Source organism: Eucyclogobius newberryi, unplaced genomic scaffold, assembly GCF_026437365.1.
Source record: "Eucyclogobius newberryi isolate DKJ021-1_F unplaced genomic scaffold, fEucNew1.0.hap1 SCAF_10, whole genome shotgun sequence".
Taxonomy (NCBI): Eukaryota; Metazoa; Chordata; class Actinopteri; order Gobiiformes; family Gobiidae; genus Eucyclogobius; species Eucyclogobius newberryi.
In genome coordinates, this window is record NW_027315724.1 from 33416450 (window position 1) to 33434284 (window position 17835).

General features: G+C 42.4%; 1 protein-coding gene across 1 annotated transcript in view; it reads left to right on the forward strand.

Annotated features, from left to right (window-relative positions):
- The window catches only part of fat3a (FAT atypical cadherin 3a), a 223351-nt gene that overhangs the window by 155012 nt on the left and 50504 nt on the right, over window positions 1–17835 (forward strand). Inside the window, exons 6-13 of the mRNA XM_072455495.1 lie at window positions 1241–1555; window positions 3509–3719; window positions 7446–7514; window positions 8972–9111; window positions 10809–11084; window positions 11938–12148; window positions 12576–15304; window positions 15732–17097. Coding sequence (XP_072311596.1) covers window positions 1241–1555; window positions 3509–3719; window positions 7446–7514; window positions 8972–9111; window positions 10809–11084; window positions 11938–12148; window positions 12576–15304; window positions 15732–17097 — 5317 coding nt within the window. The remainder of the gene's footprint in view (window positions 1–1240; window positions 1556–3508; window positions 3720–7445; window positions 7515–8971; window positions 9112–10808; window positions 11085–11937; window positions 12149–12575; window positions 15305–15731; window positions 17098–17835) is intronic.

Sequence of the window (17835 nt, forward strand, 5' to 3'; positions counted from 1 at the left end):
TCTTTAGTCATTAAGGAGACGACAAGGGCTCGGGCAGTGGAGCGGTCACGAGCCCATGGTTAAATCTCCAACCAGTGATGCGCCATGTTCAGTTTGAGCGTTTTTGTGCGAGCCGTCGGTGATGATTGGAGACGTATTTAGCGCAGATCGGCGGCCACGTTTCTGCCTTGTCACAGTTCGGTCCACGCTTGGGTGGTCCGTCGTAAGAAACGCAACACGGGAAAAGCAAGACGACGACGGTTGGATGTGTAAAGAGCGGTCGGTCGGAATAGCGGGCCGCCGTAGACGGACTCCACGCCCGCGCACGACTGAGCGTGTTTTAATGGCGCGCGGTTTTTAGAGTGCGGTAATTGAAAACTGCAGGAGAGAGGAACAGAACGGACGGAGGAAAGGGCCTAATGAATGAGCTGTCGGTGACGAGAACGACATTTTCCTTTCATTACAGACGCTCCGACAGTGACATGAAAAGAATTCGAAACGACTCTCCGCCGCTGTGAACCGGACTCCGCGACGGAATTACACCTACAGTTTATTCATTATTAACCGGCGAGAACGGGAAATGCCTCGTCCAAACCGATGGCCGTGAATTGAATTAGTAATCCTTCTTGTTTCTTTGCGATTGACAGCCGTAGCCTAAAACGATAGCTAATTCGCACATTTGAATATATGTACGCAAACCTTCACTACACCAGATACAAATTGAGTGTATTTTTAAGCCTATAATGTTTTCATCAATATTCATTTTGACAAAGTTGCACCACATTCATTTGTTTTTTTTCTGACAGCACATCAAGTTGGAGATAGAGTAGCCAAAAACAGTATTCTTCAAAATAATATCACTCCAGTAGAAGAGAAACAAAGTATTTGGAGAAACTATACCTCAAGTAAACGTAATTGTAAGAGTATTTATGATTTGAAGATTGTACAATTGGAAGGTCAAACAAGTTAAATATTCCATTAAACATTGTTAACATAAAGCACTGTCAAGTAAGATGTCTGAGAAGTACTCTGAGAAGTACAAACGACTGGATACTACTCAAATAGGTCTCATAAGAACACAATCACTTACCAAATTACACACATCGTCAGTCAGGATTTAAGTGGCTGAAACAAACCGTGTATCGTGATAAACTGTATCACATTGAACCGTATTAGCCTCATTTTACGCTTCCCAGCGACAGGAAGAGCTCCACAGATCGCCGTCGTGCCTTTACGAAACTGGTGTCTTTTGCGTCCGCAGGTGGTTGTGTCCGATGGCGGCCCGAGCCCAAGGCAGACCACCGTTTGGGTGATGGTCCAAGTGATCGACGAGAACGACAACAAGCCGACGTTTTCAGAGAAGGTGTACCAAGTGAAGCTTCCGGAGCGGGACAGGAAGAAGAAAGGCGAGGCAATTTACAGAGTGTTCGCCCACGATCGAGACGAGGGCCCCAACGCGGATCTGTCCTACAGCATCGTCGACGGCAACGAGGACGGGAAGTTCTTCATCGACCCCAAAACGGCGGTGGTGTCTTCCAGAAAGGCCTTCACTGCTGGGAGCTACGACATTCTCACGGTATGGGCCACTCAAACTAGCCATGGTTTAGTCCAGTTTTAGACCTGGGATTTAGTGCTGGTTTCTTAATTACAAGCGTGTTTTGCTCCGTTTTGGGTTAACGTAGTCATTCATTGTAGAAAAAGCTTCAGTTGTAGTCATCTGGACTCAGTTTGACTCCAAACTGAGTCCAGATGACTACAACTGAAGCTTTTTCTACTATGGTACACGCCTGGACGAATGAGGGATTACACCGACGTAGTCATTCATTATTTTAATGAACTACTGTTTCCTCACGAGAATAATCGAGAGGCGTTTAAGAGCTAGGAGTTTGTTCTTTGACGCACTTTATGGCCAAATTCCAGACCAATCCAAACGGAATGAAGACCTGGCCGATCAGGAAGCTGTTTCTTTTCCACGGCTTTACACATTTTTATTTCATTTGGGATGTTCATTTCAGTAGTTGCCTCTCTGCAACAAATGATCTCTACAACGCCAACTCAGTCTGGTCATTCTAACCTTTTTGATTCCGTCGCTTAATCACAAATACACATCTTGCACACACAAATACATCTCAATCTAATAATCCTAATCCAAACACTTAGACTTCATTAGACTTTCAGTGTGTATATGTTTAGTTTATTTATTTATGTGAATGTGACAGCGTGCATTGATCAACAGCTGAAAACACCGGAGTTTGCTCAGAGCTAGTTTCCGTCCGTTGTCCCATGGGTGAATTTGCTTTCAACACTCCTAATGGTCTGGAGGACTCGTTACGCTTCAGGAGAAAACCCGCACCAGACCTGATGACATCATTGATCTGGTTCACGTTCGCGTTCGGGCAAATGAGGGCGCAGTGCCATCACTCACCAGCAGAGGGTAGTACTGTGTCAGTCTGTCGGATAGGCCCAAGAAGAAACGACAGCAGATAATTCAAGAAATCTGAAGTTTGGAGCAGTAACTTTGGCTGAATACAAGGAAAGACACTGGAGACCGATTCAATTCAAGTTGCCTGTTAACTTTGTCTGATATGTCAAATGATAACGTGCAGGTTTTTGCATTTTATAGCATTTTCCTGTCCCTCTGTTCTCTTTTGTTTGGCGCATATATCCGTTTTTACATTCCTTTGTCCTGTGTACGTTTTTAGTTTGGGCGTTGTGTACTTTGTTGTTTAAGGACCATATGTGCGCTTGTTTGGTGTGAATCTGGGTTGATCGCGGGTCCACAATAATAACGCCATAATTCACTTCAATTGGCTCAGGTATCAACACGCCCTAAATTTGTATTTAAAGCAACATGTGGGATAGGGTTGAACCATTAAGTCATGTTCTAGTTAATTGCTTGCTGATTCTTCAAGTTTAGGTTCCACTTTGGTCTCTTTGTATTAGATGTAGATTTTTCAGATGGTGTGATATTGCCAAAAATTAATAGCTGTTTTTTTTTGTGTATCCCAAGAAATATAGTCGGACAATGTCAGAATCAGAAAGGTTGTATTGCCATTGTGAACAAAATTCCCAAGCTAGGAACCTGCTGTGACGGAAGGTGGAGCATACAACAATTAATAATAAGAAACAGAATAATATAAAAAATATAATAATCATGTAGAAAGTGTAGACTATGCTAAATAAAATATGTGTAAGAATAAAAAAGTATGTTAAATACAATATATATACAACAAAACGGTCAGAATGTCAGTCCAAAAGAAGTGTGTTAAAACCTGTCTTTAAATGCTTTAGTTTAGGTTTAATTATCAGAAGAAAAATGTGAAATGTCTGTAAAATGAATCAGAAAAGTGCAGAAATATCACTATATATATTTTTTTATCAACTCTCTTTTGTAATATATATATATATATATATTTTTGTACAATAAACAACACACTTGAACTTCAAAACAACGCTCACAGCACTGTCTAAAGTCTGATGTATTGCCCACCTCTGCGTCGATTACAATCCCTTCTTTCTGTCCTTTCAGATCAAAGCCACAGACAACGGGCGCCCTCAGAAGTCCTCCACGGCTCGTCTTCACATCGAGTGGATCCGCCGTCCCGCCGCCCTCGCCGCTCCGCTGCTCTTCGACGAGCCCTTCTACAACTTCACCGTGATGGAGAACGACAAAGTGTCCGAGATCGTGGGCGTGGTCTCCCTGCAGCACAGCTCTCCTCCTCTGTGGTTCGACATCACAGGTAAGCCCCGCCCTCCCGCCCGCCCTCCTCCCCGCCCCGTCTGTCGTTCAGTAAGTGGCCTATGGGTGGCGCTGCGGTGTTGGTTTGACTTTGCATGAACGTGCGTGTCGGGCTTCTCGGGCCGAGGTTTTGCGGCTACGGTTGCATGGTTCTGTATGCTCCGCCCATCAGTCACTATGGCGACGGCGTCTCAAGCTGGAAACAAAGCAAGTATTAAAGGGCCACTGTGTAAGTTAAGGTTAGGAAATGTTGTTTTGCCTGAAGTGTTTCACAAAATGGCATAAAACTTGTAATTGAATAACTGAAAGATAGATTTGTTTATTCTAGGGCTGCAACTGACAATTTTTTTAGTAGTCGACTAACAATTATTTCTTTTACACAGATTTTACCCGTTAAATGTTGAAATATGGTGACTAAACAGAATATTTACGGCTAAAGAGTGTAATTGATAAAAAATAAATGAAATAAAAATGTACTGTATATAGTATTTTTAATTCAAAAATCCCTCTTTCTTTATGGTAAAAGGTACAGTATTTTGACATTTATTTTAGAGGATTAAAAAATAATCAAAATACAATTAAGATTTTTTGAATAGTCGACTAGGCACAGTTATTCAGATTGTTCGTTGCGGGCCTAGTCTATACCATACGCCATTCTAAGCAAAGAAATAACATTTTCATAAAAGAAAAATAGAAATAGAGAGTGCTGTGTGGATAAACTTAAATGTAAAAAAAACAGTGACAATACTCAACACATATGTTTGTATATTTTTCCCTACAATTTACACCGGAATAGACAACTAATGTTCTCTTGTCAATCAAAGTCAGACACTTTTATAGTATGCAATCGCCAAATAAGATGAAAATACAAATAGAACAAATGGAAGGGAAGTAGCCACACCTCTAGAGAACGTATTTATTGTAGATTTGACCGGAAATGTCTGAAATGTGCTATATTACGCATTACTTTTTGTATTGCCCAATATCAAACTACCTCAAAGGGCTTGACAGGCTCCATCAGGATAAGGCGAGACGTAAAGAGCACGAATAGAGTAAAATAAGGACAAAATGGACACACACACACACACACACACTCACAGCCTCGGCCAATGAGCTGTTGAAATGCTTTGACCGGTTTTGAATTGACGGTCGTGGGATAAGGATTCGGGTCTGACAGAGGTTAATTGACGTTTGTATCTCGTCGGACAAACAAAATCCCGCTGAAGACGTGGCGCTGACAGAAATAGAACGAGTTTACCGGACGGAGACGGAGAGGTGAACCATTTGCAGTAACGATGTACGCAACTCGCAAAAATAACACCGAATGCAATCCTCTCGCTAAACTGCAGCGCTTTTGAACGGCGCTTCTTGCAGGTAATGACGCACTGAACTTTCTTCTATAATAACAGCGTGTCAAGCGTCGAGACTGCAGCGGCATGACACGTGGTCATTTTAAACAAGTGCTCAACATCTCAGTGACGTCCAGAGTGTTCCCGCTTTGTCCAGTTGGTTTATTTTCCTTTGCCGGCTTCTAATACGGCGATAAAGCTAATACAGAGCTGTTATTCACCAAGGTTTTGACCGTCGAACCTCAACAAATAACATTTACTGTATAAAACTAGGTGATTATACTGGATTTACCTTTAAAACGTTTCCTTCGGCGTGAAGAAGCTTTAAACCATGTTCTGACATCGGTCCCTCATCAAAAACATATCTGGAGCAGCATTTAGCATCATTCACGCTAGTTTGATGAATTCTAATTAGAAAGTCCCTCCCGACTCTTAAAAAACTCTCCGTTCTGACATCTTTAAAACATAGCCAGACTCGTCCTGTACATTGCTGCCGTCTAATCACGGTCGTTGCATGTGCGCGGCCAGTAGATGGAGCCAAAGCCCATTAGTCTGGCGTTTACTTAGCCTGTGACAAATGAATAATATTGTTTTTTATAAATGTTTTTATTTTCAAAGTAAAGGCACTCAAGAGCATGTTTAAAGGCCAATAGCAATATAAAATAATGCATAATAGTTGTCCTTTAAAACAAATTTCAATCAATAGATCAAGATAATTCAAATAATCCCCAAATCATTGGTTTCTCTCATTTTTTTTTTTTGATCTTTGGTAGAACGAATACAATAAGGATGTTATACCCGGATAGACACTTCTTGATAAACTAACTAGTATGAAAACTAGATACTGAACATATATGATACTGACATAAATTACATAAATAAGACATTAGACATTTCCTGACTAGTTTTAGAAAGCTCTTGATGTAACTAGCTGTTTAAAATGTAAAAGATGCTCAAAACGATCAGTGATGTCTGGTCTTCCTCCAGCGATATGGACCTAATAAAATACTTCATGCTGATTGGTCGAAGCGTCATAACAGCAGAAGAATCTAAACCGTGTTAAATCCAGAGTTCGGAAAAAGCACAAAAGTCGTCTTTCTCCTCCACAAATCTGCAAAGCGCCATCGTTTTGGATCAACCGAACGGTCTTGTTTCGACTTCCTTCCCGATCCACGATGCTGCTCTGTGATTGGTTCCTAAACGCCGCGTGATTGGACCGTTTAAACCACTGGTGCGGACTGCGAACGAATGAGCGGGAGACTGACAAGATGGATTCCCGAGAGTTTCCTCAAGAGAAATCGCTCGACTTCCTCTGGCTGGCGGGGTTAGCCACACTTAGCATCTTGTTCCATAACACGTGCTACATAGTCAATAATACGTGGACAAAAGTAAATGTATGACAACTGTCCACGGAAATATTCAATTGTGTTGTGTAGTTTGCTTGTGGCGACTGGCTTTTCTTCCTCCATATTCAACAGCGCCTCAAATCCTTTTAGGCTTTATTTATAACTCTTATTAGTTCAGATAAAGCTAGCCTTTTATGCCGGCACGTTCAAAGGCGGTGTGACATTTTTTCGGAGTGAAATCCCTTCGGATCCGTCGAACTCGCAGCCACTGAAAGGCTTGACCAGATTAGGCCATGCCCACTGCACTAAGCTGCGTCTGAATGTGGTTGAAAACGCTGACGATTGCGACGCGCTCGGAGCGATTCCACAAAAAATGGATGGAGTCCGGGGCGGAGCCGGCGACGCCCCGAAGACCCGCTCGAGCCCATGCCGCGGCAAAGTCACCGGACGTACATTCATCAGGAGGGTTTTGCCGACCGGTCCCACGTTTGAAAAAGCGAGCGAATCGTGTGAAATTGCTGTTGAATGAAAAAACGACTGCATTTCCCACGATGCATCTGTGGCGTCGAGAGATAGAGATAGTTTGAATCGTCTATGTGCTCCTTTTTTTAAAGTTTCTGACAATCAAAAGCCTTTTCTTTGGATGAACAGAACTCTATATTTACATTTTATCGTTTGACTAAGAATATAGAAAGATACGAATGAATAAGAATTACTTTTTCTATTTTCTTGAATATGCATGTTCTGTTTCAGTGATGCAGAAACAGAAATGTCTTTTTTGTGCTTGATAGAAACTCAGCACATCGTCTGAAAATGATGAAATAGTCACTGAAAAACTGCTCTGAACATGTTTGAAACGCTCCGATGTTGGTGCAAAACCTCACACTGGACCAGTGTCTCCTCTGTCCTTCCTCTCTTCACTCCTCTCTCCTTCCTCCCTTCACTCCTGTCTTCGCTCTCCTTCCTCCTGTCTCCTCTGTCCTTCCTCCCTTCTCACACTGTATTTTGTCTCCTACCGCTGCGTTCCTGAAGGGCCTCGCTTTTTCCGTGAGATGTTCTGTATTCTGCACAGCGCTTGTGGCAGGAACTGTTCCTCAGAAGGTATCTCACTTTTACTTCCTCACTTCCAAGCCTTCTATCTTCCTATTCCTTTGCTTTTCTTTTGTTATCCAATGCACTTTTTTCCATTCCGTACGTTCCTCGTTCACTTCATGCTTGTGTCAAATGTGGTTTTTGCTCGTACGTTCGTTCAGTTTATATGTGAATCCATGACGTTTTCTTGAAATGTTAATTGCAATTAACCTAAAGACACGAGCGTACCACTTAATGTCAAGCAGTTCTTTATCGTACAAAAACGGCACCGCTTTACAGCAGGTTAAACGATTGACTTTTTCATAAATGCTACACCTGCACCATTGGCCTCCTTTAATGCAGCAATTTAAACAGTAAACTACCATAATTTATGCAAATTTGGGGGGGTTTCGCCTCAATTAATCTTGGTATTGTTCATTTTTTTAGATTTGTTTCCCAGCTTTTTAGTCTAACGTCCTTTTTCATTGTAGCTAATTCCCAGGAACACCTTTGTTTAGCCCAAGCTGAGTGCCGGCTTTGTCCTGGTTTAGCCCTGGCTCCGGCCCTCCTTTTCCAGCGGTTAATTTCCGTAATGGACGACATTGAAGCCAAGGTTAATTGAAACAAATGGCGAAGCGCTTCCCTGTCACCGGTTTGAATGGGCTCCACCTGAAGACGCAGCACATTCCCCCCGGGGGTTAATGGCATCTACAGCATTAGTGGAACGGGTTGATGTGCGCTCACGGACAGACGCTAACAGACAGTGAACCTGCTCCTGGACTCTACGTGCACTCCACAAAGAGACGCGAGCGAGATTTAAGTGCAGCATATCGTAGATTAGCGGTGACCTTTTGTGCTACCTGCTGGCTCAAACAAACATCGGCAGTTTCAAAGAAGAACTTCAGTTATTTTCTTTACCTGGTTTTACTTATAGTGTTTACTTTGTCGGAGCATTTTACTTGTATGTATGTTTTTACTCACGATCTAGTGCTATTCACATTTCGGCTTGGTCATAGACGTTAGTGCTAAAGGTGCTAAATTATTCAAATTGTTAGCTGAACTTGCATGGCAGCTTCATTTTGCTGTGATTTTGTTCCGTTGTTTTGCCGTTTTATTCGTGCACTACACGTTAATCATTCCTTCATGTTATTATATGGTTATCTAGGTTGAAAAAGCACAAACATCATTTTTTTTTAGACAGTTTGACCCTCTTTTTGGTTGGTTGTGTCACAAGTAATGTCACCTCCTCAATTACTTGGCTTACAGTGGTTGTCAAGGTGAAATCATTCTTTTCATCTGAACAAAAACTGAGGTAATTCTGCATTTCACTTTCCTCATCCTCAAGTCGTATTGGCCCTTTTCCCTCCATCTGATACAACAATTTCATTTGCATTTAGACTATAAAGACAATAACCTTTCGTTTCACTGTGAAAACCTCCGTTATCTTGCGAAAGGAGTCTGACTGTGTGTTGTGTTTGGTGGCGCAGGAGGAAACACCGAGAGCGTGTTCGACGTGGACAAAGCCGTGGGGACCGTCGTGATCGCTCGGCCGTTGGACGCAGAGCAGAGGTCCTTCTACAACCTGACCGTCACTGCCACCGACGGGACCAACACGGCAGCCACACAGGTGCGGGGACAGAAACAGCAAAAACGTTGAATTCTTACGTTCATGAATTAAAAACCTTTCTACCTCTTCTATATTATGCTAAAACTTGAACTGTGGAGGCTCTGTAGATACTAAAAAACAGTATGGAAGCTGAAATTCAAAACTGTAACATAGCTTGAAATAAGTAAACGCAAATGTTCCAATTGCTACCATTACGTCTGGCGTTATTGTGCTGTCATTTATATCGTTATTATTATTATTTTCCTTTTAGACCACAATACAAACATACAATGCAGAGATAAAAGCCAATGTTTTATACAAAATATTTCAATGTCTTGTCAAGAATTATTGTGGTTTATTCATTTCTTTATAAACCATGAATGGAAAGAGACCAGCAAACACAAGCTTATAATAGTAAATAAGTCCTTAATACTTTAATTTCCTTAAGCAGCCGATACTGTTGCTGTTACTGTAGTCCAGCAAGCCAAAACTTACCAGAATGCATTTGTTTAGTATTATTTTGAGTATGCAGCTCCTTCCTTTCAACCACACCGTTGCAGTCAGGAAGGTTTATCTTTGTCCATTTGGCAGAGGCAAACGCTGGCCTGGAAACTCATTTTCCGCTCACCTGTCCTGAGCGGAGACAGACACACCTGTGGGACACGTGGGCAGATGGACGGGCAGCGGGGCGCCTCGTTTGCCCCAAATTTAGACTTCTGTCCTGGACACGGTTAAAACGTGTTTCGATCGGACGCTCCGCGGGCCATGTGTCTCTGTCTGTGCTTCTACAACTGCTCAGGCTGGAGCTCAGGAGACGCACAGAAGTCCTGCACGTGCAAACAGCAAAGATGGGCAGTTTGTCTGTTAGCGAGCAGAGTTATTACACCTAATCTTAGAGACGGAGTTACCTGGAATTTACAGCGACACGTGACATAGGTATTTTATATTTAAAAGCGTCAATTTACACCAGAGACGTCCGAGCTGCTCCTGCAACGCGAGTCTGTCTCACCGTTTAAACTGTTTTATATATTGCTCACTTATGAAATATTTGTCAGACAAAGTAGGTTTTAAAACTATACAAAAGAAAAACAAGCCGCCACTGTCACGCTTGCATTAATTTGGCAACTTACCGTCTAAGTTCAGACTATTTCGCACAATGCCGTCTCATTTCTTAGTGATGGATTTTTATATTTTACATTTTTTTCCACGGTAAAAAAATAAACAAACGAAAAATAAGGCATCCTAATAAAAGAAAAATTCAGTCCAAAAATAAGTAATCATTTTTTCCAATTTGTCCATTTCCAAGTTGAGTCCATCTGTGTAAAGTGTATTCTATCCCTCTACTTTACCAATAACTGAATCCTGAACATAATCCTACAGTCAATGTATGCGATTCACCTTGTTTACGTGACTCTCTTATTTTGAAAGGGTATCGGAAGTTTATTTTATCAAAACATGCAACCTCCTTGTGTTTCCTCTGCTGAAAAGCCTGGAGATGCTACAACGATCATACAATCATAACTCCAGCCTAATTTGGGCGACGCACAGTGTAATTACCATGTTAGTCGAGTGTATAACTTTGCTGGTATCGATTGTCTGACCAGTAACAATGAAAATTCCGATTCCTGTACTGTTGCTTTGGTGTAAATTGGGAATTAGGTCTGGAAACGAGAGTAGCAGAAGTAAAGATTCAAACGATGCTCTCAAACCCTCCGCAGGTGCACATCACTGTCATGGACAACAACGACAACGGCCCGGTCTTCTCGCAGCCCACCTACGACATCACCATCTCCGAGGACACGCCCCCGGACTCGGAGGTGGTCCAGGTTTTGGCCGCGGACCGGGACGAGCGCCACAAACTCACCTACTCCCTCCAGAGCGCCATCGACCCCAGCAGCCTGCGCCTGTTCCGGATCAACCCCACGCAGGGAACCATCTACACTACGCAGAGGCTGGACCACGAGGCCTGCGCCCAGCATATACTCACCGTCATGGTAAGCTCAGAAAAAGAAGGCTAAATATGCCCGTGCTGCAATCTGCATTCTTGTTCTGATGATATTATTATTATTATTATCAGCGGGGGAAATTTGTATTGGAAATGTATTTTATTATCGATTTTATTTACAAGATCCAGCGTCTGATTTAACAATTTGGTTTCTCCATCATTTCAGGATCACGTATTTAATTCAAAGTGTTTGTAGTTCCACGCCCACTAAAAGCAAATTCATTATGGTTTAGCTCATTGTAAAGTTTGGCACGTTGTCTAAATGGTAATGCATAATGTATTCCGTTCCCTGAAAACTGAATCAAAATGAGTTTTTCTGGCTTTTGGTTCAATAAAATGTATAAATGTTATATAAAATTCTGTGAAAATATAAAAGTACTGGTAGTAGTATAACACAATTTTACTTTCTGAATAATAAAACAAAAACGGACGGATGAAAAAAGTCTAATTTTTGGACTCTAAATGTATTTAAAAATACAATTATCATAATAATCTTGACATCCTCCGTCGACTGTGTTCAAATTATTATTTTTGTGATGCAGTTTTTTTTACGCATTTTTAGATTAAAAAAGTATTTGGGGACTGAAGGCTTATACTGTAGATACAGAATATTCATGAATAAATTGTATTAATCTGAATTTATGAATTCCTTTTTGACATTTTGATGTAATAATGCCGCTGTCTTTGCTCTAAAAGGTCTTTTGGCACGTGTTTCAGAGTCTGTATTGTCCTGATAACGATCACAATTATTTTAATTGTCGACCAATCACAATTATTCCATCAATTGCTGCAGCCCTTTGTCCGTCCAGTAGATTCTTCACTTTCCTTTTCTCCCCCTCCAGGTAAAAGACCAGGAGTTCCCGTACAGGAAGAATCTGGCTCGCGTGCTGGTGGAGGTGGAGGACATAAACGACCACGTGCCCATCTTCACCAGCGCGCTGTACGAGGGCTCCGTCTACGAGTCTGCCGCCGTGGGCTCCGCCGCGGTGCAAGTCACCGCTTTGGACAAGGACAAAGGACAAAACGCAGAGCTACACTACTCCATTGAAGCAGGTAATCATAAAAACGTCTCGAAAAGATACAAACTGCCTTGTCTTTTTAAAACTGTTCTGGCATAAAGCTATTTTTCTTTGCAACAGCGGACCCCATAACACAAAAAGTTGTTTATAAAAAAAGACAGTATTGGTCAAGCACTCAAAATGGCTTCCAGATCTTTGACCATATACACAGGACCTACTAATTTATCAAGTTTTTTCTCAAGTCACTAATAGTTTGCCTAGTCACCTTTTCATATTCAGTATTATGAAGTATCCTATTTATACATTCTATTCTTAAATGCTGACGTGACATTGCTGTTAGTAAGAAAAATGAAAACAACATATTGACCAATGATTACAAAGCCAAAATAAATGCCAAATAGCTTTAGTATTACTTTGCTTTTATAGGATTTATTGCAATTAATGTTGTTGTTTTTTTACAGGTAACACTGGGAACGCCTTCCACATCGAGCCCGTTTTGGGAATCATCTCCGTTGCCCGAGATTTGGATCTATCGAACATCGGCCACTTCGTCCTCACCGTCAGAGTCACGGACAACGGCTCTCCTCCGCTCTCCACCACCACCGTAGTCCGGATCGCCGTCACCCTTTCGGACAACGCCGGCCCCAAGTTCCCGCAACCAGAATACCAAGCGGAAATCACGGAAAACGCTGCCGTCGGGACGTCCGTAATCACCATCAATGCTGTTAGCCAGTCGACGCTGACGTACAACATCAAACTCGGCAATGCAAATCACGATTTTCAAATAAACCAGTACAGCGGAGTGGTGACGACCCAAAAACTGCTTGACTACGAGACCAAACTGTCGTACACGCTCATTGTCCAAGCCGCGAACATGGCTGGTATGGCTACGAATGTGACTGTAATAATTCACGTTGTGGATGAAAATGACAACCAACCGGTTTTCCAGCAACTGCACTATAGAGGCAGCATAAGCGAGGCTGCGTCAATTAATAGCGTTGTGCTTAACGCAGATAATTCTCCCTTAGTTATCAAAGCCACCGATGCTGACCGCAACCAGAATGCCGTTCTGATTTACCAAATTGTTGAAGACACAGCAAAGATGTTTTTTACCGTAGACTCCGGAACTGGATCAATAAGAGCAATCGCTAACTTAGACCATGAAACGATATCGAGCTTTAATTTCCACGTTCATGTGAGGGACAACGGGAAACCGCAACTGACAGCCGACAGTCCGACAGAAGTCACCATACAAGTTATAGATACCAACGATTCGCCGCCACGCTTCACTCAAAGCGCATATGAAGCCGTTTTGCTACTACCAACTTATGTAGGTGTTGAAGCGTTGCAAGTTTCAGCCGTCGACCCAGACAAAGACGTGCCAACAGAGCTAACATATATGCTCACAGATGGAGTCTTGGAGCATTTTTCCATTAAACCCTCTAGTGGTGTAATTGTTGTCAAAAACAATAACTTCTCAAAAGAGCGTTTCAAGTTCAGCATCAAAGTGTCGGATGGTAAATTCTCCAGCACTGCTTTGGTGACTATCTTAGTCCGTGAGGCATTGGATTCCGGTCTCAGCTTCTCCCAAAGTATCTACACGTCGTCAATTCAAGAAAACATTTCAAATATCACCAAAGTCGCGGTTGTGAACGCCATTGGAAATCGCCTGAATGAGCCATTGAAATACACGTTGCTGAATGCGGGCGCGAGATTCAGAATTCGCCCCACTTCTGGCGTGATCCAAACAATGGGAATCCCCTTTGATCGGGAAGAGCAAGAGTTTTACGAATTGGTTGTTGAAGCTAAACGTGAGCACGACCGCTTGCACGTCGCTCGAGTTTTAGTGAGAGTTCAAGTGGAAGACATCAACGACAACGCTCCTGTTTTTGTCGGATTGCCGTATTACGCTGCCGTCCAAGTGGAAGCTGAACCAGGATCTCATATTTTCAAAGTCATGGCTGTTGACGGAGACAAAGGCATCAACGGAGAGGTGTCGTATTACCTAAAAGACGATCACGGACATTTTGAAATCAACCGACACACAGGGACTTTGAACCTAAAACGGGCATTTGAATCCGACTTGTCCAACGTGGAATACCAAATGGTGATTTTGGCAAGAGATGGAGGGCATCCGCCTTTATCTGCAAGCGTTGAGTTCCCAATAACTGTGGTCAACAAAGCAATGCCAGTTTTTGACAAACCTTTTTATACCGTTTCCGTCAACGAGGACATTTCAATCCACACGCCTATTCTTGGCATCAACGCAACGAGTCCAGAAGGCCAAAACATTATCTACACAATTGTGGACGGTGACCCATCTCTTCAGTTTGACATCGGTTTTGACACGGGCGTGATCAGCGTCATTCATTCTTTGGATTACGAAGAAGCCTCGTCTTACCGTTTGACCGTAAGAGCGACCGACTATCTTACCAGCGCGAGAGCTGAAGTTGACGTCGATATAGTCGTGCTCGATGTGAACGACAACCGCCCTAGCTTCCAAAAGATGTTTTACAAAGTGGTTTTATCGGAGTCGGCCATGATCGGCACCCCGGCGCTTCAAGTGATCGCAACCGACAAAGATTCAGAGAAAAATAACGTTGTGCGCTATCAGATTTTTTCCAATGAGCACAATAGCACGGACTATTTCCACATCGACAGCAGCAGTGGTCTGATTTTAACGGCACGCATGCTTGATCATGAACTTGTCCAGCAGTATAACTTTATCGTGAGGGCAACCGACAATGGTTTCCCACCTTTGAGCAGCGAAGTCTCCGTCATTGTAGTTGTAAACGATTTGAATGACAACCCACCTGTTTTCCACCAACTCCTTTACGAGGCGTATGTGAACGAGTTGGCTCCGAGAGGACATTTTGTAACCTGCGTCCAAGCTTCGGACGGGGACAGCTCCGATTTCGACAAACTAGAGTACAGCATTTTGTCTGGGAATGAGAAAATGAACTTTGTGATGGACAAACAAACGGGCATCATTACTTTATCCAGTCATCGCAAGCAACGCATGGACCCGGTCTATAGTTTGAATGTTTCCGTTTCCGATGGAGTTTTTACAAGCACAGCCCAAGTTCACGTGAAGGTTTTGGGAGCCAATTTGTTCAGTCCAGTGTTCGAACAAAATCTATATGAAGCAGAGATCAGAGAGAACTCACCAGTGGGAACCAGAGTTATACAGGTAAGACCCACTATTGTTTCTTTTCAAAACTATTTGGTAATTGAGGAATTTGAAGAGTGTTTGAGAAATTATTTTAGGCCGCAAAGAGTAAATGTCATGCATGAGATTATTTGGTTGCAGTACAGCTAGTCACATACGCAGTTAATAATTAAAAGTTCTCACTTTTCTAAACAACTTTGTCAAAGAGACTGGCTCAACTGCACATTTTAAAGAATACAAAACTTAAAATCATGACTTTGGCTGCATTCAACTGGTTTGGTTTTGGTCTTGTTCCTGTTTAGACCTGATTTTGTTTGGTCCTGATCTAGTCTTGAACTAGTCTTTGTGTAGTTCAGGTTTATTTGTGGAGATAGCCTATGTAAAAACGTTTTTTTGTTTTAATTGTCCACCATACTGCGTTTGTTAATATTTGCCCTTTTTTGTCTAGGTAAAGGCGACTGACGCAGACCCGGGAGTATATGGCCAAGTCTCTTACTCCTTTGTGAACGACGTAGGAAAAGATCAGTTCAGTATCGACCACAACGGACAAATCCTCACTTTGGAAAAACTTGATCGTGAAGACCCTTCGAACAAGAACATTATTTTAACTGTCGCCGCCCAAGACTCCGGCGGACGTGCTTCATACTCCACTGTCCAAGTTACTCTTTTGGACGAAAACGACTGCATTCCACGTTTCCAGGCTACCGAATACCGAGCCTCAGTGAAATCAGATGTCGCGAAAGGACACTTAGTGACGCAAATCCAAGCGTTTGACCAGGATGCTGGTTTAAATGCCAAAGTTACATACTCGCTTTACAGTGAAGCTCATGTTCCAGTGGTAGACATTTTGGAAATCGATCCGGACAATGGTTGGATGGTCACAAAAGGCAGTTTCAGCCATTTGCGAAATTCCGTTTTGTCTTTTTTTGTCAAGGCTGTGGACGGTGGGAACCCAATCCGTCATTCTCTAGTTTCAGTATATATACATGTCTTGTCCCCAGATTCGTTCATACCATCTTTTACCCAGCAGCAATTCCAATACAACACACCTGAAGACACCCCTATTGGTTCAGTCATTGGTAAAGTCCATATAAATATGCCTCCTGGACATGCTTCGCTCACTGTAACGTTTGCTTTAGTCAATGGAGAAATGGGACAAAACAACCAAGATGGCGTATTTGTGGTGGAGAAAAATACAGGGGTGATTAAACTTGACAAACCTTTGGATCATGAGGTTGTCAAAGCATATCATTTTAAAGTTTCTGCAACCGTACAACAGGCAAAACTCGACTCGATAACTTCGGTTGATGTTGAAATCAAAGTTCACGATCTGAACGATAACAAGCCTGTCTTTGACGCTAACAGCTATGAAGCTACAGTAATGGAAGGCATGTTGATTGGGACAAAAATCATCCAAGTTCACGCCGTAGACTTCGATTCAGGCGCCAACGGACAAGTTACATACAGTCTGGGAAACTTACTGCAATCAGAAATGGAATCTTTGGCTGAAACGTTTAGCATCGATACCAACACGGGCTGGATCTCCACCCGTAAAGATCTGGACCACGAAACTAATCCGTCGTATACGTTCACGATAATAGCAGCGGATTTAGGGGAAGTAGTATCTTTGTCCAGTACCACTACCGTGACTGTCGCCGTGTCGGACGTCAACGATAACCCGCCAAGATTTCTGGAGCAGCACTATTTTGGGACGGTCCAAGAGAGCGACCCTCCTGGGCAAGTGGTGGCTGTCCTCAACACCAGGGACGACGATAGTTCTGCTGTGAACCGCCAAGTCAGCTACCACATCATTGGTGAGTGCAAATGGCAGATTTAACTATTTCAGCTGTACTAGGGCTGGGCGATAAAAACACAATTGCGATTTCATCCCTGTGACATTTTGCGATTCAGTGCTTTTCTTTTTAATTCGAATCAAACTCACAGGGAGCTGTTGACATAGTTTGCTCTTGAAGGCAAGGTACAGGTAAAGTGCGTGAATTGTGATATAATCGAAATCAGAGGAAGACCAGAAATTAGATTTAAAAAAAACAACATTGAAACAGAAGACATCCAAAGAAAATGAAGACACATATAGTCCAAAATAAACGTCTCATTTTGTCCAAAGTCTGTCAAATTTTCCCATTTCTAAATTAAGTCTGAATGTCATTTTTTTTGTTCCAGTATAATTTCTCTCCAGTCTTTAATTGTCGGTACATTTTGTGTGGTAGCGTCGTCCTCAATTTTTATGTTTAACTGTTAAAGCATACATTTACACGCTTATAATGGCAACAATCCACAGTTGCCTTCGACTGTGAAGTACATACCTCTTGGTGGTTAAATACTATGTTGAGCCACAGGTATTGCAGGAAATGTGGGTATACTTGCCTTAGGACGCAACAGTATTATTATTACCGTAGTTGAGGTGAGTGGAGCTAACAGGCCTTGAATGGTACTGATTATAGCTGGTCTTTAGCTCTCTATAGCGTTAATTTACATTTGTCTGTTTGAATAAATCTCAACTTGGGTTTGGGGTCACATATCTAGAAAGGTAA